Source organism: Gadus chalcogrammus, chromosome 9 (genome assembly GCF_026213295.1).
Source record: "Gadus chalcogrammus isolate NIFS_2021 chromosome 9, NIFS_Gcha_1.0, whole genome shotgun sequence".
NCBI classification, from domain to species: Eukaryota; Metazoa; Chordata; class Actinopteri; order Gadiformes; family Gadidae; genus Gadus; species Gadus chalcogrammus.
Window position 1 is genome coordinate 2,033,704 of NC_079420.1, and position 25,983 is coordinate 2,059,686.

At 47.6% G+C, this 25,983-nt stretch overlaps 3 protein-coding genes across 8 annotated transcripts in view; 2 read left to right on the top strand and 1 right to left on the bottom strand.

The window, feature by feature from the left end:
• Positions 1–2,096, top strand: part of LOC130388668 (ATP-binding cassette sub-family C member 8-like) — a 66,907-nt gene extending 64,811 nt beyond the window's left edge. For all 3 annotated transcript variants that reach the window (XM_056598128.1, XM_056598126.1, XM_056598129.1), the window contains 3 exons: positions 1–109; positions 1,173–1,235; positions 1,779–2,096. The exon at positions 1–109 is cut by the window's left edge and continues 25 nt beyond it. In XM_056598128.1, the coding sequence (XP_056454103.1) occupies positions 1–109; positions 1,173–1,235; positions 1,779–1,916 (310 nt within the window). In that variant the 3' untranslated portion in view covers positions 1,917–2,096. The remainder of the gene's footprint in view (positions 110–1,172; positions 1,236–1,778) is intronic.
• A 622-nt stretch (positions 2,097–2,718) lies between these two features.
• kcnj11 (potassium inwardly rectifying channel subfamily J member 11) lies at positions 2,719–4,955 on the top strand. Its single transcript, XM_056598130.1, has one exon. It carries the CDS (start codon positions 3,105–3,107, stop codon positions 4,272–4,274), a length of 1,170 nt encoding a protein of 389 aa, XP_056454105.1. The 5' UTR covers positions 2,719–3,104; the 3' UTR covers positions 4,275–4,955.
• Positions 4,956–7,069: 2,114 nt separating this feature from the next.
• mob2a (MOB kinase activator 2a) overlaps positions 7,070–25,983 on the bottom strand; it is a 50,606-nt gene continuing 31,692 nt past the window's right edge. For 3 of the 4 annotated variants that reach the window (XM_056597886.1, XM_056597885.1, XM_056597884.1), the window contains exons 2-5: positions 14,325–14,485; positions 11,388–11,481; positions 7,839–7,963; positions 7,070–7,401 (exon numbers count right to left, since the gene is read on the bottom strand). In XM_056597886.1, coding sequence (XP_056453861.1) covers positions 7,085–7,401; positions 7,839–7,963; positions 11,388–11,481; positions 14,325–14,485 — 697 coding nt within the window. In that variant the 3' untranslated portion in view covers positions 7,070–7,084. Of the gene's footprint in view, positions 7,402–7,838; positions 7,964–11,387; positions 11,482–14,324; positions 14,486–21,141; positions 22,404–25,983 lie in introns of those variants that run through there. The other variant, XM_056597883.1, reaches the window with a different exon arrangement.

Below are 25,983 nucleotides of genomic sequence, written 5' to 3' on the forward strand. Positions count from 1 at the left end.
GAACTTCAGCCAGGGCCAGAGGCAGCTGTTCTGCCTGGCCAGGGCCTTCGTCAGGAAGAGCAGCATCCTCATCATGGACGAGGCCACCGCCTCCATCGACATGGCAACAGTGAGACAGAGGCCCTGTGGTTATACAACCGTTTATAACCTGTCACTATACTACCATATGACAGCAGAATATCTACTACTACTCTATGTTATACCATCTAAAACTATACTATCTACTGCTATACTATTTTATACGATCTACTATTATACTATGCTACAATATGCTATGTACTATTATACTATGTTATACTATCTACGACTACACTATACTATCTACTACTATACTATGTAATACTATCTTCTACTATACTATGCCGTTATACTACACAATAATAGAGCAGGCTCAGTTCATTATACAACCCGATAATATACTTTGATTATAGACGCCAAGTACATTTTATACATATGAAAGATATATATTTATGATTTCTAACTGTTGCTGTTATCAGTTGGAAGAATGTATAGGAAAAAAAAATAGGCTACTTAAAGGGGTCTGACAAAGTTGGAGAATAATTTACGTTAAAACAGAAAAATAAAAGAAAGTAATGTGGAAGTGGGGGATTTCCCCTCCAGTGTATAAGAAATGATATGGAGAACCCGAGCTACTTCTTATGGTAATCCTTGTACAGGCTGAATTGCTCATGCATGAATTTGTGTGTTCAAGTACACACACACACACACACACAGTCATTTTGCCTCTACTTCTCCCAATCTGTCACAGTTGAACACACACATGCATGCGTGGACTACTTAGGTGACATGCACGCTGTCTAAATGGCCTGTCACACAGCCCTGTGGCCGGGAGGGAGAGCCAGCGCTGCAGGCCTGTGGGCAGTAGAGCAGAGCCTTCCACGGGGAGGCTGTACTTTAAACCAAGGGCTTCACAATAAAAGCCTTCCTCAGCTTCTCAAGGCAGCGCCCTCTCCAACAATGTGATGCTATATCTTTGATGAACCTGCTATGACTATTTGGCGAGTTGCCAATTCCTTTTGTATTTCTGTACGAGGATTGCGTACAACTCTAGGATAACTAAAGCGTAAAACAGATGCAATAGGGGACGGTGTCTGGTGATAATGGAGAGCAAAGGGTGACAGTTTGACCGTGTCCCTGTGTCCTCCCTGCAGGAGAGCATCCTTCAGAAGGTGGTGATGACAGCCTTCGCCGACCGGACGGTGGTCACTATAGCCGTGAGTATACACGGCGGTCACCGCTTCACTGCTTCTGGCTACACCCCGCAGACGGTCCTCTGCTCTGTCCCTCAGCAGCTCTGGTCTTTCCTCTGCTCTGCAGGATCAGTTAGAGAATAAGCTGGTGCACGATTTCAAGATCATCTCAAATCAACTGAATCTCAGGCCGACCTGGTTTCTGCTTTGCTGCAGTCGGTGGATTGATGTCGATTGTTAGGTGTTCCCATCCAACATTCCCCTAGCATGAGATAGGCCTGCACTTCACATCATCTAAAGAAGCCATTTGTGCTGTTTTCTGTGCTATTTTGACTTTGATGTTAGAATACAGCATCGCAGAAAGCCCTTGAGGGGTTCTGTGCGTGCTGCAACCCTGAATCATGTGCATGTGTGTCGGTGCTTTCCATGGAACGACGTCTGACCCAGTTCTCTTTTGCAAAAGCGCTCTTGACGGCGGCTGAACAGCGACCGTTCTATTTATGTCCCTGAACCCCCTGAGCCCCTTCCCTCTCAAAGCGCTCCCTCTGGTGCGGTTGTGCGTTGCAGCATCGCGTGCACACCATCCTGAACGCCGACCTGGTGATTGTGATGAAGCGCGGGATCATCCTGGAGTACGACCGGCCCCACGCGCTGCTGGAGAAGGACGACAGCGTCTTCGCCTCCTTCGTACGGGCCGACAAGTAGCGGGCCGGCGGCGTTCGTACGGCGAGGACCGCCGGCGACACAGGAAGGACAACGTTCAAAGTGCAATTCTTACCATGGAATATATATTTCGTTTCCCCAATTTTTTTTTATCATGTATTATATTTGTACATAAAATATTAATTCTTTGTTAATAAAATAAGCTAAATTATCACTTTAACATGTGTTTGTCTTTGCTGTGGATGGTTTTGGTCTTTTTGTTTGAGTGTTGCTTTTTGAGCGGACTTCTGCCTTGCCTGTCACGAGGGGAAAATGAAAGGTGGCAGAACAATCGATGGAAAGAAATTAACTTCAGGCACTAAAATAATATCCAGTTATTCTGGATATGGAGGTGACTGGGCAGGGGGAAAGTTACTGAAGAGTTGGATTAGGATTTACAGCACACGTTGCCACACAATGCATTTTGTTGTACACATTGGAATTGCTCCCGCTGTGTTATTCTGAGCCACACCTGCCTGCTAAAATCGTCTAGAGACGACCCTGCATTCAATAACTGTTAGGGACTTTTTTATATATATATATATATCCTGACGATAGGATCTCCGCATTCTCCCCCTGGTAGATCTATAAAGAAATAGAAATTAAATCCAAACAAAATTATTGTTTTGTTTTAACACTCGATGCACTTCGAGATGCATCGTAGAGCCGCAGAAAGGGGGGGGGGCGCTCTCACTCCGACACCATACACCTCTTATGTCCCCCTCTCGGGTTTCTCTGGCTAATCGAAATGCCTGACTAAGCAGGGGGAGGGAGGGGGCGTAGTTTTTTTTAAAAGTACCCTATCAACTAAGGTACAACGCGGCCGCGCACTTTTACTTTAGCATCACATCCTTTACTGTGAATTCAGGTATGGATATATCTACGTTGGTTTTTATTCATATGTTTTAAATAATCTCTTTGGGAACGGCGCGACTTTCCGGTGATATACAAAGGACCCGCGCCGAGGTGTTGGGATGAGTGACAGGGACAACTGTCATGCCAAGTGAGGGGTCTTCTGGTGGGACCAGCCGACTAACGCCTGCCCTGGGGGGTTGAGGGTGAGGCGGTACAGTGAGGGGGGCGCGCATAGCTCCAAACATTGAGGGTGACCGACCGACTCCTCTCCCTGCCGTCGATCGACTGCGATTCGGTTTCTTCAAAGCTGAAAAGTGGGCATAGTATGGGAGCGCTATGTTGTCCAGGAAAGGACTCCTTCCAGAGGACTATTTACTGACGCGCCTGTCCGAAGAAGTCCAGCAGCCCAGCAGCAAGTTCAAGGCGAGCCAGAGGAAGGCTCGGTTCGTCGCCAAGAACGGAACTTGTAATGTGGCCCACACGAACATCCGCGAGCAGGGCCGCTTCCTTCAGGACGTTTTCACCACCCTCGTGGATTTAAAATGGGTCCACACACTGATCATCTTCACCATGTCGTACCTTTGCAGTTGGCTGCTTTTTGGGATGATCTGGTGGCTCATTGCCTTCGCGCACGGCGATTTGGATGACACAGGGGACGAGTTTATCCCGTGCGTAACGGGCATCCAGTCGTTCTCCTCGGCATTCCTCCTCTCCATAGAAATCCAAGTCACCATCGGTTTTGGTGGCCGGATGGTCACAGAAGAATGCGTGTCCGCTATAATTATTCTCATCGTCCAAAACATCGTCGGGCTGGTGATCAACGCCATCATGCTGGGTTGCATCTTCATGAAAACCGCGCAGGCCAATCGGCGCGCCGAAACCCTGATTTTCAGTAAACACGCGGTCATCTCCATCCGGAACAGCAAGCTGTGCTTCATGGTCCGCATCGGGGACCTGAGGAAAAGCATGATCATCAGCGCCACCGTGCGCATGCAGGTGGTCAAGAAGACGAGCACGAGTGAGGGCGAGGTGGTGCCTCTGGACCAGATCGACATCCACTTGGACAACCCAATCGGCACGAACGGCCTCTTTCTGGTGTCCCCACTCATCATATGCCACGTGATCGAGAAAGAGAGTCCTCTATACCAGGTGTCGGCGTCGGATCTGCAGCACGACGACATCGAGGTGATCGTGGTGCTCGAGGGAGTGGTGGAGACGACGGGCATCACCACGCAGGCGCGGACGTCGTACGTGTCGGAGGAGATCCTGTGGGGGCAGCGTTTCGTGCCCACAGTCTCCGAGGAAGAGGGCATGTACGCGGTGGACTACTCCAAATTCGGCCACACCGTGCGGGTGCCGACGCCGTGCTGCAGCGCAAAGACCTTCGACGAGACTGGAGGCATTGCGCATTTTAAGACGAAGGAGGGCACCACCTCGAGGGCGGCGGTGAGAAAGCGGAAGCTTCTTGGCGCAGTACACAAACAGCAGAGCTTCATCATCAGTTAGCAACAGCTACAATTAAAGGTGACATATTATGCCACCAGGTGTGAGTGTGATTTGCCGTTACACGCCGTTTTGAAAATCGGCCTCTGCTGACATGGCGTGTCCACCTAGATGTGTGCTGGATAGATCCATGGACCAATTAAAGAGGGATAGATCAGTCTACAAGCCTACCCAGTGGACTGAAGCCAACGTTTCTGATCTATCCACCATACACCTAGGTCGACCCGCCCACTTGTGTTGTCAGAAGAGGCAGATTTTCAAAACGGCTTGTAAGGGATAATCACACTCACACCTGTTGTATAATACCGGTGTACCCTTTAAAGTTGTTTGGTAAAAATTCTATGCATTGGAATTTTAATTTCAAGAAAGACTGAAATGTACCTGGTTCTTCTGTACTTGTTAAAGAATACACAAAGCATGCAAACGAATAGCACAAGATGATCCAAATACAACTACTACAAAGCCCATTGGCTTGATGCTGAATTAAAACATGACTTTCTCTTTCTGCATGGCATTATTAGCCTGCATAGAATGCTGTGGACTATGAGATGCGGCAGATTCCGATTGACAATTCTACAATGTGTATGTTGTAAGGAATGCGTATCAAAGTGTTAACATAACTGCCTCAAATAAAGTCTAATATATATAAAATGCCATCAACTTGGATCTTTGCTGCAGTTTGGATACACAACCAAAAATAACCGGACACACACACACACACACACACACACACACACACACACACACACACACACACACACACACACACACACACACACACACACACACACACACGAGAGAGAAACAACCACAGACCGACACACGTTTGGCATTTCTGTATTTTATTAGATTATAATCTGCAGAGTTTAAAATATTTAATTGCTTTTAACTTAGTTAATAATTAAAATACATAAAAATAAAAGCCAGAACTGAGGAACCCTGCAAACAAAAACAAAAAAATAAATAAACTAAAAAGGAGAATCATCCAATCAGAGGGGAGCTGCTGGCCATGCCGCACAGTGAAGTCCAAGCAGAATGTGCATTTTCTATACAAGTGTAACGACGGCGACGCGGCCACGACGGCCCACGCCGTCACCTCCTATGAAGTCGCCTCATTTCCTTTTGTTTTCTGAATGAAAAACGTAAAAAAAAATGAAGAAATATCCATCTTAAAAGAAAACCAAAACAAAAAAGGAGGTTAACGTTTTGCGTTGGCGCTAAGGAGGAACCGCGAGGACGATGTCATTTCCTGGGACTTCAGTGATACAGAAACAGCAGAGTAGACCGGAGGAGCAGCAGCACCCAGCACCCCCCCCCCTCCCCCCCTTGCCCACCCTCCGCCGGGGCCTGCGGACATTGCAGAATTTCCTTGTCCTTGAGCTAAAGGGACTGGGGGTTAGGGGACCCCCCCCCGCCCGCACCCCCGTGGAGCTCTGGCCCCCCAGGGTGGGCCGGCGACAGCCCCCCTGGGACAGGTTCAGAGCGGTGCAGTCTTCCTGGTAGCGAGCGGCTCTCTGGTGAGAGTACATCTTCTATCATACAATCTTTAGCTTCTCCTTTCTCTCTCCCTGCTCCGACGGCGCCGCCACTCTGTGGGTACGCTGCCCTACATGGGCGGGGTCACTAGGGCGGGGCAGCTCGTAGGGACGCACCCGCTAAATATGTGGCTGTAGTTATACATCATCGACGTCTGTAAATATGGAGGACGGGGAGCGGTTTGGTGTTACGTGAGACCGAGGGGACAACGTGAGGGCGAGAGAGCATCGTAATAAATGAAAGAAACACGGCAGAGAGAGAGAGAGGGAGAGGGAGAGGCCTCCCTCCGGCAGCAGTGACATAATCTCTCATATCCTGAGTAGGAAGCGCTTTCAACAACACAAACAGTGATTGGCTAGTATATCGCCCCCCAACCCCCGCATTAGGCAATAATGTGGCTCCCGACTGTTCAGCACGGTGGCCTTCTACGTCCATTCTGACTACCGCCACTAGAGGGCGGTGGCGCGCCACTAGAGGGCGGTGGCCCGCCACTAGAGGGCGGTGGCGCGTCACTAGAGGGCGGTGGCGATGGCCCGCCACTAGGGGGCGGTGGCCCGCCACTAGGGGGCGGTGGCGCGCCACTAGAGGGCGGTGGCGCGCCACTAGAGGGCGGTGGCGCGCCACTAGAGGGCGGTGGCGATGGCCCGCCACTAGGGGGCGGTGGCGCGCCACTAGGGGGCGGTGGCGTGCCCGCGGGTTAACAGAGATGGTTTTACCCACACATGACACATGAACACTGTACAAAGCAAAGCAGAGGGCCTTGTTGGGGGGGGCCTCACCGACCCACCGGCCCCGACACGGGTCAACGAACAAAAAGGAAAAAGGAGAAATAAAATAAAAACGAGAACTGAATAAAACTCCAACATAAACAAGAAAATAATAAAACGCACATAGTTTCTGTTCCTAGTTAAAGAGGGGAGGAGACGGGAGGGGGCTTTTCACCCCTGGGGGAGGAACACTCACGCCATTTCCTGCTGGCAAGACTAACCCTTCACCCCCCCCCCCCCCCAGGACAAGAAACCCCCTCCCCCTCTGCGGCCCGGCTGCTGGGTGGGTGTCAGAGCGAAACATAGGGGGGGGGGGGGGGGGGGGGAGGGCTCCAGGTCCTGCTGGCTCAGAGCCAGGCCTCTCCTCTCCTCTCTCTCTCTCTTCCTCTACCTCTCTTCCTCCCCCTCCCTCTTCCTCTCTCTCTCTCTGCTATCTGTTCTTCTCCCCACCCTGTGGAAGCGGGGGGGGGGGGGGGAGGGGGGGATGGTGAGTCCCACCTCCAGGCCTGCTCATCTCTCCGTCACGTGGTTTTGTGAGGAAGGGGAGGAGGAGGAGGTGGTGGCGGAGGGGGGGGCGGGCGGCGCGGGGGGCGCGGGGGTGCAGATGACCTCGGACAGGTCGTCCATGATGCAGGTCTCCTTGGGGTCCACCAGGTTGAATTCCCGGACGAAAACGATGAAATGTGCGTACAGAGTGTTCAGGTGTCCCTGCAGGTCCAGCGCCACCGTCTCCTTGAAGTGGGCCCAGTACAGGTGGGCCAGCACGTGGAACAGGTACCGGCAGATCTTCTTCACCAGCGACTCGAACGAGTTGGGGAAGTCCTTGCCTGCAGGGAAAGGGACAGAAGGACTCGTTAAGGTTCATGTACTGTCCTTCAAACAGGAATGAATGAATGAATGCCTTTTACTGTCACTATACGTAGTAAAATGAGATTGAAAGCCTTTCCTTCCCAGTGCATACACATGTAGAATATAAAAATACAAATCTAATAACGGGCAAAAAGTAATAAATGGGGGAGGGCTGGAGGGGGAAAGTTCATGAGGTCAGTGCATGTGTGAGTTCAGGGTGGTAATGGCTTTAGGGAAGAAAACTGTTCTTGAGTCTGTTAGTCCTTGTTCATAGCGTTATCGTAACTGACACGAGCCTAAAGGTCCACACTTCCAGGTGTAACTCTCCACCGGGCCAGCAGAGGGCAGTGGCATTGCTTTGAGTGTGAGAGGGTGAGTGGGGGAACATGCTGCAGAGGGGCCTACAGGCACTCACCGTATTTTGTGGGAAAGATCTCCTCATCTGTGACCAGTTTCTGACAAAGACTCATGACGAAGTCCACGTACTGCGGAGCGGTACACTTGGTCTTCTTCCCCCTCTCGTCATACCAGTAGTATATCCTGTGGACAGAGGAGTGGTTCGGTCACGGTTCAGCCCCAGAGAGTCAAGATGCAGGAGCTTATTGGTCATAGATAGACACAGGATGTAGAGTGAAACAAACGCGGCAGCCGCGACAGGATTTAGAAAAAAAACAAAAAACAAGAGCAGGGACAAAATTTTAAATAAAAAGGATCAAAGAAGAGTAATCACTATAAATACTATTGTGAATAAAAACTTAAAATTGTGTTTTGACACACACACACACACACACACACACACACACACACACACACACACACACACACACACACACCTCCCTGATAAGACGATCCAGTCATTTGTTGAAACCTGTCTCTCGTCATTATTGCCGTAATCGGAGTTTCCTCTCTTGCCTCATACTGGGAGAACCTGTCTGACGCACAAGCCTTCTGATTGGCGGACGTGGGCTCCCACTAGAGGTGGGCGGGACCATCCCTAGGAGGAAGTAGGCTCCCTCTAGAGGTGGGCGGGACCATCCCTAGGAGGAAGTAGGCTCCCTCTAGAGGTGGGCGGGACCATCCCTAGGAGGAAGTAGCCTCACTCTAGAGGTGGGCTTGACCTCTCGGAGCGAAAGGTCATAGGAGGGGAGCACGTCCACTCGTCCTTCCAGAAAAACCCTATTCCTCTTGGTTTGGTGTTGATAACCGTGACATCAAGACTAATAATGATCCGATTGCATCCCAACATATGATGAACCGCCAGGCCTCAGGTCACAGTCTGACCACTCCCCTCCAAGCAGCCAGCTCCTGTCAGAAGCAGTGGCCTGACACTATTGGTATTCCAGTGGACTTGGCGACCTCATAGCTCCGGGCTTTTCATTTCCACCGTAACGAGACACTCGCCCATGCGGGCTACTTGAGAGAGAGAGATTCTCCTCTTGGTCAAACGTTTCCGGACAGGGCGACCCGGTTATAAGAACCGTGTAACCGAGGAGAGAGCTAGGAGGTTGAATGTTAGACTAGCCACATGCTAATCTCACTAGCCACATGCTAATCTCACTAGCCACATGCTAATCTCACTAGCCACATGCTAATCTCACTAGCACATTGGGGAGGGGGAGGAAGACCGGCGGGGATTAGTAGACCAATGATACTCCACTTGGGCTTGGATTCCTCTGGGGAAAGAGCGGAAGAAAGAGGAGCAGAAACATCATAGCAGAGCCAGAGGAGACGACTCTCAAATAGGTCTGAAGGTGTTGGATCCTTCTCACAGCGAGCGCAATCAACTATTAAACGGTTTGGGATACACACAATGCAAAACACAGCCGGACTGCGGCTGACGATCAGAGATTGCGCCTGCAAACAGACCATGTAAATGAATCAGCCGATTATCTGTGGTGGAACAACATAGCGCGGCGAAATGAGAAGCCTATCCAGCCACGGTGTCCTGTCCCGGCTAACGGAGAACAGAGGTGTTGGCTGGGATGTCTCCGTCAGGGCTGAGGGTTTGCTCGCCATGTGGGCCATGGGAGGGGGGCGGGGGGGGGGGGGGGGGGCGGACAGACATGACAAATCCTGAGGAATGTCGAGCGTGGCCGGTTCTGACTCCGCGGAGCAGCTAGGGCTGACCACAGGCACAGCGTTGGGAACCTGGCAGGACAATGCTCTGACAGGATTAGAGCTCTGCTTTAACCAAGCTACCCTCCGCTCTTAAAACCACAACAAGGACCCACTAAACCGCTGCCGTGGACCTAAGGTCACACAGACAACGCTGCTATACAAGAGAGGGAAAGACACACAAATGAGTCTAAATAACTACCAAATGGTTCCGCTGCCTCAGAGCTCATGGAAACATTTTCTGCCTAAAATAGCGCAGGGCTTAGCCTGGGGCGGGGGCCAGCCACACTGTGTTCTCTGACACAGACAGGCAGACCCTGTATGGAAACTCAAGGCTGGGCTAGGGCCCGGGCACTTCATCCTCTGTGGCTAGAATACCGTTTACCTCTAATAGGAAAGGCCGTAAAAGTATGAATTAAAAAGTCGAGTCGCTAGATAGATAGCCAGGGCTGATGCATGCTCTGTTAAACGACTTTATATATTAAATATAAAGAGATGTTTATCTAACCGTCTAAAGTTAATACACTACATAAAACACAGAAATTTAACAGCAAACATATTGTTGCCATTACTTATCATATCCAGTATCATACAAGCCTATATGAAATATTCAACCCAAGTGTCATGGCTCGCTTCAACTAATGGTTAACATTATCGCTACAATAAACACTCTTTTAGTACCCAAATAAATCTTTAGTACCATGCATCTGTACAAGAGTTCAGGAACAAGACCCAGGCAGACAACCCCTAGAATAGCAGACCAGATATTAAAGTGGTTCGACATGCCAGAGGCAGGGTTTGTTCTCACGCTGTACGGGTTGTGGTCGCTGGAGGGGAGGCTGGTGAAACATGCTCGTCGTGTCTTATTTGTCTTTGTCAACGGAGCCATCAGTGACATTTTTTGAAAAACGTCTTGTTGTGAGTTCTCTGTCATTATGACGCACGTGTGGGGGTCGTGGGAACACCTTCCAACACGTGTCATTTTAAACCATGTGCCAAAAGTGTGAGAATGTAGGTGCTTAGAATGTAAATACATGCAGGTCTATGTGAATAGAATGTGTGCGTGTTGGGTGTGTGTTTGTGTATTGAATGAATGCATAAATTAATGTTGGTTATTTTGTTCATAACAATACATTACGGTTTCTCTTTCATTTGGTTTAAGGATGTTAAATGTGTGTTAATGCGTTATGCATTTATGTGTGCATGAAATGTGGCTATATGAATACATTTAGTATAAGTTTAGTGAGTTGTTACCACTTGCGGTGGCTGATCTGGCTTCTCCTGATGCTGTATGAAGGTTGGGGGGCTCTTATACACACAGAAGGAGCCACACCCGGACAGACTCAACTAGCTGTATAAATACGTCCATTCTGCCACCGCCCTCCTGTTAACATGCAGTGAATAGGGCCCGTGTTCCAAGTGTCTAGCGGCTCTTTACTACTGTAGCTCTACGCCCGAGGGTCCACCCTCAGGGGGGGGACGAGACCACCCTAAAGGTAAACAGTGCGGTGGCCCTCAGGCCATGGCATTTGACATCCAACCCCAGGCGGAGAGGGGTGCTTGACCACGTCTGGGGACACACTGTATGTAAATACATTTATGGCGGGCTGCGCTCAGATCCAGGGCTTTGCCTGTACAGCGCATCGTTTTATTCAGGGGGATCGGTTGGTGACATGAACGGGACCGACGACGAGTTAGGATTGAGAGGCCCATGAGCGCTGCCTCGTCCCGACTGGAGTTCAGCACACTCCTCTGAGACCCCATTAAAAGGGGCGCGGCTCCCATTAACACGGCTTCCCCAGGTGGGGCGGGGCACCGGACATGAAGAACATGGGAGGGGAGGACTCACGTGTTGCAGGCGGTCATGGCCTGACAGGTCTCCCCGGTGCAGAACTCTGAGATGGTGCTGTACTGCAGGTTGATAAGGTTGAAGAACGTCGTTGCTGGGGAAGGAAGCACAGCGCAGTGAGTCCACCTGGATGCACCTATCAGACAGCCTAATGACAGGAATGCAATATCACGCCAGCGTGGAGGCAGTGGGTGGCTGTCAGGTCCGCTCTGGGTGTGGGTGGGTTCCAGACGGGCTCCAGTGTGAGGACGGGCGTGCCCCAGACGGCCCGCAGGGCCCTGGCTAGGGCGGCAGCACGGAGCAGACAGGACCACATACTGGTCGTCCTTTGTTTGAATAACGGGTGGCAGGGGAGGATGGCACACGGCCAGGGTTCAGAGCGGTGCGGGGGGTCAAAGTGCGACCGTGTGGGGGTGCCGGTGTGAGCGCTCTCATTGGACGACCCACTTTCAAGTTCTAATTAAGAAACGCAGCTGTGGGGTTCTTGGGGAAAACAACACAACAAATGTGGTCGTTTGTGCAAAGATTCAGTGAAAGTTCACCCCTAGCACTAGCTCTCTTCAAAAGCATGCAAAGAGAAATAAACATTATATGAACAAGTTTAGCCTTCTGTTTGGCATCAAGGTTGCCATCTAGAATGTACAAATAATGTAAAAGGCTAAAAAAATAAATTCCATGGCAATAAAATAGGATGAGATGATACTACAAGTCAAAATCAAACCATAAAGAACATGAACCCACATCCCAACAAAAATACCAATATGAAATTATTATATCATAGTATAAATGATATGGTTAAACAAATGGCTAAGCTGCTCATCAAGGACTGACCTCAATTACCAAAGAGGAAATCGTTTATCACCAAATGCCAAATGTCCAACCCCAAGAGGGGGAGACAGTGTGTTAATGACATTAATGGACCATCTCTCAAAGCGTGTCTTATCAGATCCCATCATGTGACAAACACACGAGGCTTGCGTTAACCTCACACTAGGAAACATGAATAACAGGAAAAGGGCGGTAGCCACAATCTTAGCACGCATTCACCGGTAATTTAGTCAGCCTGTCTCTCAAACAGGTATTTCTGAAAGCACATGTGATCTACTTATGGAAAATGACTTTCCACCCACGCATACTTTTTCAGTTCGAGGGAAGTGTTAGTGTGAAGTGGCTTTGCCTGAATTAAAATAAATCAAATCAAGAAATCTTGTTAAGGGCCGCATTTTAAGTCAAAGTATTATTCAGACCTAAACAAGCTGGCTTATGTTCTGGGTTTAAGCCAGAGCTAAATTTGTCATGCAACGCTTTATAATCAAAATGAAAGAAGGAGATATGCTTCCGTACCATGCCCTGTACAACCTACAGAATCACAGCATGCTTAGACACAATACAGCTAAGGCCTAAAAAGGTTTGCAAAACAGAGAAAGACTCCAGAGCAGATGCTTGCCATCGATAACGAGGATTTAACACGGCGTTGGGTAAACATCATTATATAACCACGGATCGCTCGGAGGGATTCTTGAAGTATGCAGGATTTGTGGGAGCATGTCTAGGCCTGTGTGTATCTGGGGCGACCCTGGACCCTGTTAAACCCTTGGCTTCCCTCTAGACAGCTTTGATACCAGGATAACATCGTATACCGATGACGAGCCCATAGCAAAAGGGAGAGACCTTGAAGCAATACCCTGAGAACAAACCAGAGTCATAATAATGTGTGGATGACGCTGAAAACGCATCCACGTAAATGTGTAATCGACGCATGTTTCTTCAGTTCTAAAAAAAGTAATTTAATTGAGCTTCTCCAGTCAACGCCTGCAGATTCCCTAAGCTCGTTGAGTCTTCTACCGAAGGAGGTTATGTTGTTTTGTTTTGGGACTTTTTTGAAGCTTCCGTCTGGGGTTTCCCCAGACGGAAGCTTCAAAAAAGTACCAAAAACACTTAAAATTGGCAGACAACAAAACAGCCTTTTGTTTCACATAAAGTCTACAGCATGTCCCAGCAGCACCCCACCACGCGTGAACACCTGGGAGAAGACGTACAGGTTCTCCCCTCTGGAAGGCGGTCTGTCAGAGAAGGCCCCATCCCCACTGGGGGCCCGTCAGACCGCCCAGGGCCACTGCGTTCCTATGGCTCCTGTGCGGCACGGCTTTCCTTTGATACACCTTGCGTTGGTTTGCCGTGCATTAAAGTTTAAATATTTAAACAATGGGCGATTGATGCGGAGCCAAACCCCCCCCACCTCGTGACGACAGAAGAGAGGAAGTAGCTCGGTGATAAAACATGTGCGGTCTATTCTGGTTTATGAAACAAATGACCAACGTGTAATTATCAGAAGGGAGCCTTTGTGTCTTCCATTCCCTTGCCTCTGATTGTTCAATGAAGGAGTGTTGACGAGGTCCTGTCAAGAGTAGAATCAGGCCTTGCTCTACTCTGATTCACATTGCACGTTGTTTTGTATACTACGGCGTTATTTCATTTCTGCCATATTATGTCAAGCATATGTCCAGGTAGGGAATCTCATATATATAACGTTTGACCAAGTGCGATCAATATAACGAAAGGTTTTGTGTAAAGGAAAAAAAGTTAAATATTAAATATTTCGTTTCATCCTTCCTTTTTCTTTATGTATACAGAAAATATGTAATTTAGACTAATCAATACAATATTTTATATATTAATGAATACTATTGAAACAATGGTTAGTGGCAGCCCTAGTTGTAACACAACATTAATTATCTAATTACACTTTATCTTATAATAAAGTGTAAATGCTATGCTCTTATCTGCTATTTGTTTACAAAATGATATCGTAGACACACACACACACACACACACACACACACACACACACACACACACACACACACACACACACACACACACACACACACACACACACACACACACACACACACACACACACACACACACACTTACTGTTGCTCGCTAGCCATTCGTTGAGGTCTATCTCCCTGGGCAGCACCACCAGCTCCTTGACGTCGAAGTCCAGCACGCGGATCTTTGTGAACTCTGGCTCTAGGTACTGCTTCTTCTCTTCCGCCGGGGGCTTCTTCCCGTTGGGCTTCGTCTTGGACTTCCTGTAAGGAGAACGAAAAGGCGGGTTAAAAATGGTAGAACCCTTTTTGATTGGCTGTCAGGGCAATGAAAAGGAAGATCTCCTGTGTGATAACAACGGCAAGAGAAGAACCTCTGTTGGCATTAAACATAAATTCACGCTAGAAATCACGTCAAACAGCGAAACATACATTACAGACCTCTATATTCAAGTCCTGCCAGTGTGAGGTCAGAGCCATGGCAGGTGGCGAGTCAAGCAGTGTGCAGATCTATTCCTAATGTCGGACTGTGGTTAACAGACACATACCCTTACACTGCTATACATAGGCAGCTTGTGTGGGGTAAAGCTACAGCGTCGTGCCCTGGACGAGTGACAGGCCCAAGGGCTGTGTCTGAAGAACACAGCCCAGTGGTCACGCACTATGACCTCTGACCCGTAGTTAGGAAGCTCAACCACCAAACCCCCCCATCCCCCCAGCGTCTTGGACTTCCACTGCTACTTTCACCATGGGGATGTCATATCACACCCCACTTACACTTCCAGGGCCATAACCTCAGCAACCTTGCCTTCCCCCCTCACCACACACCCTGTCAGCCACTGACTCCATAGCGATACAGATTGCTGCAGACAAAACGGCTCTGGCGTTTCTGGCCCATGCGAGTTCTAGGGGGTCTTCGTCTCTCTCCCTTGGCTGTTACCAAGAGGACCCTCTTTCTCACACCCGGTGTCGCACAAGTGATGATGTCACTTCCAGGCAGCATCGATGTCCTGAGTCGGCTAGCTCGTTTCAGAAGTGTGGGTAGTTGTTGAAGACTCAATGAATTCATTGAGCTTTTAATCTCCCACAAATACATAGACATTCAGCAGCCAGAATCACAGACGGTGTAAGGTCTGCGAGGGAGATATATAGCGAGCACAAGAGAGAGTGGGAGGCAGAGAACGCATAAGCCAAGAAGATATCCATGGGAACTCATAAACAAGCAGCAAACATGACGGGGTGCCGTCACGGCCTTACGAGCCAGACTACCGTCTGTTTTACTAGCAGTATATGAAGCTTGCGCCGCCCTCCCCAGTAGAAACAGATGGAGAAAGCCCCCCATATGTGCTGCAGAGCCTTCGACGCAGACCTCGGTGTTCATCATCGCACGATCACCCGGTGACTCATCAAACTATCGAGAGTGAACTGCCAGCGCTACATAAAAATAAAGGGCCCTTTGGCGGCATTTCGGCCGTTTACGGCTCATGGCACACACACTGGTTCTCCGTCCCTGGGTAATGATTCACCCTGGCAGAGTCCTCCCTCCGTACCCATCCTCCGTCGGCTGGGCTTGGCTTCAGCCTCGTTGAAAACCAAGGAAGACGCTGCAGGTTACACTCAGTGGTGGCTAATTATTAATGAGCGAACACCACCTGGTTCTCCTTTCCCTTTCCTCCTGTCCCCGAGTCGACGTGTACGTCTCGGAGAAGGCCCCGTCTGTTGGAGTGCGTTGGAGACGGTACAAGGTGTGTTTGGACCGCAGATGACTGTGGTTTGGTACGAAGCATGTTCGGTCTCGCCAGTCAGATGGAGCTCCACGAGGAACATGATCGGAAAAACAACGTCGTAAAGGTTTTCAGTCAGGTCGACTGACTGACTGACCCCCCCCCCCCCCAAACCCACCCACACCTCATTCCTTTTAATCTCATTCCGTTTCCCGCGAGTCATTTCCTGTCTATATCCATGGAAACGCCTCTCACATCTGTGTGGCGAGGCGAGGTAAAAAAAATCCAAACCGTTGGTTTTTAGAATTATTAAAAGAGGAAAAAAAAAACGGTGTTCCAGCGGACGCACAGTATGTCACACAGCTCCCGCACATGCTCAGTGGCGTCTCCCAGGTCCAAGTCTCTCGCCATAAAAGGCAACAGTCCAGGGCCTCCATTCCTCACCGGAGGGGCCGGTCGCAGCAGGCCAAGAGGCGGGAGGGGAGGCGAGGCCAGGGGCAGAGCCGTGGCCCTGGCCAGGGGAGCCACCAGTCTCCCTGGCACCGGCAGGAAGCCATCCGTGACCCGCGAGCCTGATCCACCGCAGACCCCGAAGAATGGCCGACGTATCCCGAAACCGTGAACCGCTTTGCAGATTAAAATCTCGCCCGAATCTGGTATAGTGATTTAGGACGTGCTCGAGACGAGACTTGCGTCTGCGACCTTACAGTTCAAAGTCCACATGTTCCGTTATTAATGCGCTATGTATGCAGGAAGGACGGAATGAAGGGTTAATAGGGACAGAGGACTAGACTGTGTTTAGCGAGATTAAAGACAATGGGGAAGTGGGCCAATGTATCTGGGTGACATCGAGGTCACAGGCGGAGCCGGACTGGGACATGACAGCTGCTGAACCACGTCTGCTAGCCATGCACGCTATCTAGCTAACTTTCACTGATTGACACACACACACACACACACACACACACACACACCTTGCTGACCATGTGCCTTGTTCCAGTGGACGGAGTAGCCAGCTGGTAGAACAGCTGCCTACAGGGTCGTGGAGGGAACCAGCAGAAACAGGCCCAGTCCAGTCTGTGTGCGTGCGTTAGTGTCCATGCGTATGGCCTCCAGTTGTCCCCTCGGCACACGTGCACCACGTGCACACACTTCCCAATCTGGGCCGTGCAGGGGATTGAAGATATCTAACTTGCAATGGTAGTCCACAAAATCTACATTGTGGATGTTTTTGTCATTTTATGTCTTCATATTCAGATTCAATTATCACCACAAATATTTATCTTGAATACACAGAGCCCCAAACAAGTCTCAAGACATTAACACAATTGTACTTCATCCCCATCAGGCTTTTATACTAAATCTGGTGAGGTTTGCACCGATAACAGTCAATGTAACATAAAGTGTTAATGCATGCTAAATAATGTCTGTAAGCAGTTCCGTTCTGGCTAACACCAACAGAATGCTAAATACAACGATTAAAAAATAAACCTTTGTGAGGAGAACCAGGGTGTCTCTGGTAGGTGAAGTCTAGGTTCCACCAACATAGTAACATAATAATTATTACGGGAAAGACCTCTATTACTTAGACAAACACACAAGTTTGGTACCAAGAAGTAGGGCTGAACGATTTTAAGAAAAAATTGAAATTGCGATTTTTCTGGTAGAGATTGCGGTTTCGATTTCAACTACGATTTATTTTCTTTAAATCAAGTTTCAGTATAAATTAATATAACCAATGAATTCCATTAAGGTAATGCAATAATGAAAACTGCTGGCAACAGATTTCAAATGCAAGATTATTCAAGTACCTAAGAAACAACAACCAAAAAAGTCAAATAAAAAGGGAGCCCTCTTTCTTAAGTAAACTTGCTTCAATGGCTCATCAGCATCAAAATAATTGCACTTTTGTAAAATATATTTAAAAAAATAAAAAACGCAGCTTTGACGATCCCAAAATCGTAATGCTTGAGATCGCGATTTTCGGTCGAAAACGATAGATCGTTCAGCCCTACCAAGAAGAGCCTCAATTGTCTCATATGGAAGTGCAGAGCGCTCTTGGAAGATGCAGGCTGCATATTTAACACCTCAGTACTAAAACATGAACTGAATTAGTTTACAGTGACGCACAAGCCAGGTCTTAATTAGTTGCTGCAGAATCAGATGTCGAGCTCCTGTGTTTTAATGCCTGTGTGATATTACGCAACCTAAAAGGCTTTTAACGTATCCTGTTTTACCTACCGATTACAACCTCACCAGAGTCCAGGCTTGCCTTCAAGGCCTGTGGCTCTTCTAGCCAAGCCAGATATTCCACAACATAATAAGCTCTTGTTGATTAGTATACGGAATGGATGTAATTATTACCAGCTGTAAAGGCAGCACTTGTAAACAAAACCAGGGAGAAGATGGCATTGTGCTCGTTTCCATTCACACAGATGAAGGTTGCCCCATAAACTGGATGGAAATTGTTATTGGGCAAATAGTTTTGCTCTGCTCTATAAACAGCATTTTATTCAAATTTACCCAAACGTTTGTGTTCTTGCGTATTGGATTTAAATTAGCTTGATGTCAACCATTTCCACACTTGATCCAAACTCTTTCCAACCCCCCCCCCAACACGATTATACGCATTATTTGGCAAAGTATGTGACATACAATGCATAAAAATATATTAACAACATCCGCTCAGTACATCTATAAAGAGTTTATTGGGTGGGATGGCTCGATAAGTTGCACTTTCCATAAACTAGCACTGGAAAGAATCTCTTTCACGAATGGCTTTATTCACACTGCCTTTGCCACAGACCTTTCCTTTCACTAGCTTGATCTCAACCAGTAAATAAATAAAATATACGATGCCCTGGAGGAAATGATATGGCAATCCAAGTTCAATTGTAACGTGAAAATTAACATAACCCTGTGGGTTACAACCTTTTGTTAACTACACACTTTCATACAACTTGTAACTAACTTCACAGAATGTTGTAGATAGAGTAGCAGTTAAAATAGTAAAGACGATTATATTAGGGAGTTCGCTATAAGATGCGGACAAAATCTGCATCCTCTACGCTATGCATGGAGATTAAGAAATTATTAAGAAAATATTTGCCATTTCGTGCAGCAAGCAGTGTGAGGGCTGGGATAGGTGTCTTCAGTAGCCAGCCAGGCCTCCTGGTCTATTTTAGTGTTCAAATTGGAGAGATTGAAAATGGCTCTTTACCCTGAAAAGCCACAGACAGGCGGCCAGAGCCATGCCAAGACTAACCACACCACAGCGGCCATTACCGAGCTAAATGGAGAGCAAGGATGGCAATATGACTGAAGCCTTGCTCTGTGGAGCTCTAAAGAACAGCAAACAGACTTGTACTCATGCATATTTGTAATACCTAAAAAGGTATCATCCGTTTTTCTTTTTTAAAGATCAATAAAAAAAAAAATGTCATTCCGGTAGGATAACAACGAAACTGCCACCACCATCTGCCACCCCAACACACACACACACACACACACACACACACACACACACACACACACACACACACACACACACACACACACACACACACACACACACACACACACACACACACACACACACACACACACACAGTAGAGTCTCATGGATGTGGTGACCCCCCATACCCACTCGCCTACCGCCCCATTCAGACCGAGGCTTTCAGGCACAGGGGCTACAGGAGGACCCCCCTGTGACGCTACAATGCAGCCTCATCAACATCTCAACACCCACGTGGAGGCGTCAGGGGAGGGGAAGAGTCTGAATGTGGTCGAGAGTACAGCTGATCAATTCATCTGCACTCAGGAGTCTTAGATACCCAATTAAAATATGACTGAGGCTTGAATGGGCTCATGTTATATTCGATCCAATCAGTTAGCCAAAGATGAGACTATCAAAACAAAGAAGCTGGCGAGATGATTGGATTATTTAACACTAACAAATGTGTGGCCACTTATCCAATCAATGTTTTCAAGAAAGCAAAGTCTTTCTCCCCTTAATAACATAACCACGACACCATCACCGTTATTGTGTTTGCAATTCTAGCGATTGTAGACTAAATGTTTCTGGACTTCCTGGAAACTTAAAGAGTCAGTGCTGAAACATTTGATCATTAGCTATGTGTCATAAGTGGAAGTTTAGAGGGGTGGTATATGTGCAGATTTAAACTCAAGGCACAGCCACCATGACCGAACACAGCACTGAACTGCTGAACACAGCACTGCCAACTGCAATGGCAGCATTCTCTCCAAAATCCTGAAGATGGGGGATGATGTGCTTCATGACTTCACTATTGTTAGACGTTAGGACCAGACAATGGGCAACACAGCATTAGAGATGTGTGCCCCAGGCCTGAAAAGACACCTGGCGGCATTGAAGGTATGAGTAACTACACAGATAACAGGCGTAACTGTCGCCTGGGGGATGAAACTCATCATTACTGAATATCATCACATGAAAATGCAAACAGACAGAAGGTAAACTTACAGCAATACTCCAGTACACTCTAGCCCCCCTTGTACCTACTATTCTTTATTTTTGGGAATGGTGTCATGCATGCATTATGAGTTCTGAAAGGCATGCCATTACTACATCAGACAAACGACTGCTGGTGTTTCCTACTGGATGACCTCGATAGCGATAAAAAATGCCTGATTTCAATAAAGTCATCTGAATCAAGTAGTGCTCTTATACTATGTTGTGAAAAGCCCTCCAAAAGTTCTCCCACAATAACACACTCCTCTAACAATAACACAATTCCCTGTTTTCATCAATGGGGAGATTTGTATACTCGAATAGGATCCCAGAACTGACCACTAACTGTTTAATTAACATCAACTATAGACGAACATCCATCTATAACGCAAACCCAGTGGATATTCATTTTTTCACAAAAGCAAAATTATTAATTCCTTAGCGTTCTCGTGAAATCCAATGACTGGAACATGCTTGAGGATGCCACTATACATGTGTGACTACCAAGCAAATACCGTGACCAGGGACAGACAGATCCTTTGATGTCTTGGAAAGTTATAAATAAAGAACTTGATGCTGTCACGAGTGAGTGTCGGAGGTCATTGCATTACCATTATTACTGTATTAAAACGCACCTATACGTTAACGCTCTTTAGAGGCTCAACGTAAGAATATGTGAAGAAATAAAGAACTAAAGTTGAACGTACCGTAGCACTTTGCCTACCGCTTGAAGCACCATTTTGCAACTTAGTCCGTTTTTGGGGTTTCTCTGCGAGTGCATTTCCGTATTATCTCCAGGAAAAGAGCAGTAATCGCCGACCATAGTTTACCACTCTGTTATTAATCGAATACCCTCGTGCTTCAGACTACAGCCATGCAACCAAACTTCAGGCTACGGTCTTCACCCTACACTGTCTCCAGTCTCCACTGACTGTACACAGCACGACTCCAGCCTTCCTCTTTCTGCCCATGAGCCAATCGCTGTGAACCGTCCTCTCTCGGAGAGGGGAAAAGTCTACGTCACAGTCTGCTCTAGTGGACGTGGTTGCGAGAGCCGTGAAGCGCAGTTACAATGCGGCAACAGGTGGTCACAGCTAGTAAATGTTTACAGCAACACCATAAAAAAAATAAATCACCATATTAAACCACGAAGTAATTCATTATTTGCTTATAGTAACGGAGCCTCTCGTCAATGTATTTGCATACACGACCATGTACAACCAAAACATTGTGTCAATATTAAATCAAACTTTCGAATCTTACGCTTACAAAGTGCGTTTGGTGGGTCGACATTCTTTAAACTTCAACTGTAGCTAAAGAGGACAGGTGGAGGCGGGCAGATGACTTGTCGGAACTTGACGTTGGTATGAAGGCGCTTCACACAAGGCGTTAATAAGAGTAGTCCTACCGTTTCAAAGATTTGCATATGTTCGGTAGTAAACGATTAGAGATCATCTTTACAAGGATGGTAGGACGGAAATAGAATTATAGACATGATGCCAAAACAACTGCATGTGTCACCCGTTTCACCTACATTTTAGGACTACACACAGACTTAGGTCATGAGAAAATAATCAGTGGAACCACGCAGCCTGTTATTCCCCCGACCCGCCTTCCCTTTAATTATTCACCTTCTCCCTCCTCAAATTCCAGTCTTGTGTTTTTACACCCATTGCCGGTTCTTAGGGTTTGAACTCTTTCCACTTGAATCACCTGTCCTTTCGCCTCCCGTCTCTTTCTGCCAGTGAGGCATCAGAGCGGATTAGAGTAAGAAACCGTGGCCCTACTTTGAAATGGGTCTCTTGTTAATAACCTCCCTACGAGTCAAGACCTCTAGGTTAAATCTGAGAAAGGAGATCGAGCTCAAAGTATCAAGGAGCACAGATTTCGGCACGGGTCTCTTTGCAGAAGCAAGCCCCTCGAATACCTAAACACCTTTCCTACGAACCCCAGCCGTGGTCCGGACACAAGCCCCCTCTGTGTGGCTCCAGCGGGGCCAGGGTGCTTGCTCAGAGACGGGGGGGGTGGGGGGGTGGTGCTGGTGGGAAGGTGCTCTGTGACCGGCTGGTGGGGGTGGAGGAGGAGGAAGGGAGCTGGGTGCTAAAGAACAGACCAGAGGCTAAATATAGAACCAGGCTAAAAGGTGAAGAATACCCAGAGAGAGGTGGAAAGTTAAGCTTCTTTAATCAATAGCCGGGAGGAAACGTTTCCTCCCCGTGGTTCAAACACCGCTAGTTAGTCAGTGCACCCCCGAGGGACAGACTCCATCACCTTAAGGCATGGCTTAAAGAGGTCAACAACACAACTTACATCTGTTTAACACAGTCGTTTGTCATGCATATTACAGTATTTCTTTAGTCACATGCTTTGGACCTTTGTTGTAGCACAACTTTTCCTCACCAATTTATTGCGCACTGAATTAGTAACTGTGAGCGACTCCATAAACAGGGCCAATGGTGGAATAGGGGTACAGGTCAAATGCAAGAGGTCATTGGCTCATCATACACCATCAGGCGGCCACTCAAGTGAAAGCAATTACGGTCATAGAAGTCCCGACAAATAACATTCCATCAATCGGGCTTCCCTCATCATTGAATCAGTCATGTCCATCACCTGAAATAGAAGAGTGTTTCTCAGGCCCACTTGGTCATGGCGAGTACCAGGCCTGGCATATGGTCCCCCCATAGGCATAATATAATATTACATTATAATTAGTTTCGTTAAAAAGTTAAAGTTGAACAATGAAATAAATGTGTTGAAAACTTGAAATGTTTGGTCAAAACACCCACAACACTTAGTCATACAGTAATACACAGCTGTGCAGGGTCAAAAAGAAAACGTGGCAGCGACAATGGTTAGTCACATTCCAGGTGTAACGTTAGAACCGGTAGAGGCAGAAGAACAACAGCGCCTAGCGTGAAGGCGACTTACAACGCCTCAGCACCGATGAAAATGATTCTTACGCAATCGTTGACGTGGATGGAAACCAACTGCCACATTCCATCGTCTGAAGGCCAGCAGGTCCTTCATCTCTCCCTCTGCTGACGTTGAAGTCCTAGGCCTGTGCTAGGCCTGGCTTCCACGAGCAGGTGACACTGTGACGACGCTGTGCCCAGACGCGTGTATTAATACACATATCCACAATGGTAGTCGCGTCCTTGCGGTGACACACATTACCCAATCATGAGACATGCAACTACAACAGTGTTGAAAGGTGCAAGATTGTAAAAACGGGTTGTAAATATAGCAACTTTAAGTGTTTACATCGGCATGGGAGCATACGGTTTAGTGGCAGCATTGAACAACGTTCATGTTGATCACTCAATGTAACCCCGGGTTACATCTCAATTGGTAAATAATGTCTTTGAAAGGGGGTCGGATTAGAATCGGTTAATATTATTGAAATCTGTTTGTGGATCTCAATAAAGAAAAAATTGAGTAATTTGATGCAGACATTAGATTGTGGAGTGTTTTGGTGGAACAGTCTGCATGCAGAATGTGACGGTATTCGAGCCATCAGTGAAGCCACCAGCCTGTGTGTGACGGACAGGCTTACACACAGAACGGTTCTAGTTTAATTTGTTTAATGTGCAGCCGACCATCCGTAAACACGATTTCCCCATAAGATAATGAAAAAAACAAAAAACGGAATGCAAAGTACATTTTCGCTGCTCACGAAACATTTTCAGACATAAAAATAAGGTACACTTCCAAAGTGCCTCAGGGCGCATGGTGAAGGGTAAGTAACTACTCCAAACCGCGTGGGACATGAACCACCAGGACAGGGAATTCCCAGTTTGAGGCTCATACTAAACCAGTACCCGGGGTGCTGAAGCCAGAGCTGCCACTGGCTGTTGACTGGCTGATGGAGACGGCTGAATGACCTGCCAAACGGGTCGGGCCTGGAAGACAGCGGACATTCCACCTCTTTGACACAAAGAACACACAGAGCCCTGCCAGCAACAGATGAGTCACAGCGACGCAGACGAGTCCCACAGGACCCGCCCCCGCTACAACAGCTTTGCAGCCAATGATGGGACGGATAGAGATGATGACGGACAGGCACACCAGCCAAACAGGCGAGCAGAAGGATATTAAAAAACGAAAATCATGCAGAGAGCTTGCTTAGCATCGGTTGGTGACCTTGTAATCTGTGTGTGAGAGTGTTGGGACAAGGTTTGAGCTGGTTGAAACAGCACGGGCGGCCTGAGGGGGGTTCAGTGGACTTTACTGAAGGTCAATGAGGCCAGGGGACAACTTCTCATCATGAACCCGATAACCTTACACACAAGAACAGCCCCAGAGCAGGAAGACATACAGGAAATGCATCATATACGCATTTTATATATATATAAGAATAAAATCATAATCCTCATAAAGTGGACTAATCAAAAGGGTTCCTAGTGCCCAAACCTTGTTAAAGCTTGGTTCTAAAGTTAGTCTAAACTAAACACTAGGCAAATTACCTATAGAGATGCACCGATCAATCGGCCGCCGATTAAAAAAGCCGGTTTTGTATCCAATCGGCCACAATCGGTGACCGGCCGGTCACTGTCGTAATTTCCGGTTTTCGGCCGATCAAACTCACCCGCATGCGCGGTGCGTAGCAGCTCAAGGCGCCCAGAGCGCGGAAAGAAAACATGTCGCATTAAAATCTGAAAGGACGCACTAAACTCACTATCCATGCGTCCCGGGGACGCATCTCATTTTCCCCATGAAAAACGATACATTGTGAACATTAAACAACTCGTGTTTAATGTACAGTAACTGGCCAAAGAAACCTTCTTGTGAGCAGGCCGGACAAGCGCTGTTTCAACCCTCTGCGCATCTACTCGACGCAGACTCGACGCGACATGCTAATTTAGCCGCTACCAAAACAACTAGCTCGTCACCGCTGATTTCATTTCAACAATTAAAAATACGAACTTCATAGTAAATAAACCCACGTTTCCACTGCTCGATGCTGTGTTCATTCGTGTCGATTATGTTGTAACGTTTAGGGGACGTGCTGTAATGAAATAAATGAAACATAATCCGGTGGTGGTGATGAAAACGACCGCCACATTGTTATGCCCAAACGGCGCCTGCGCATACATCGCGCTTCCAACGAGATCCAGTTTTTCTCGAGAAACAGGCAGAGAAGAGAGAACGCAAAAATACCACCAAAGAAAAAGATTAAACCTATTGCAGGTCAGCAAACTATTGCAGCTGCATTTTCTGTCCCCACTACCTCTGCACTCCTCCCTGACTCTGATCAGCCTAGAGAGAGTACCTCAACATTGCCTGTACCTACTTCTGCCTCCCCCTCTACTGAGCCTGATGAGCCCACTGAAGAAGAAGTGCCTCAACCTTCTACATGTTCCTCCCAAAAAAAGCGAACTTTTCTGAAGCAGTGGCTCACCACATACTACAAATGGCTGCGCTTTTCAGATGACAATTTCATGTATTGAGTTTAACACTATTAATTTAATTTAAGAAATAGACTAATAATAAAAAAGAAACACATTTCTTAAACTGGGGAGTCAGGACCCATTGAATTTCTCAGGGAC

What these genes read in the sequence shown, in the direction of transcription:
- kcnj11 (XM_056598130.1), top strand. Translation starts at nt 3,105, where the DNA reads ATGTTGTCCAGGAAAGGACTCCTTCCAGAGGACTATTTACTGACGCGC.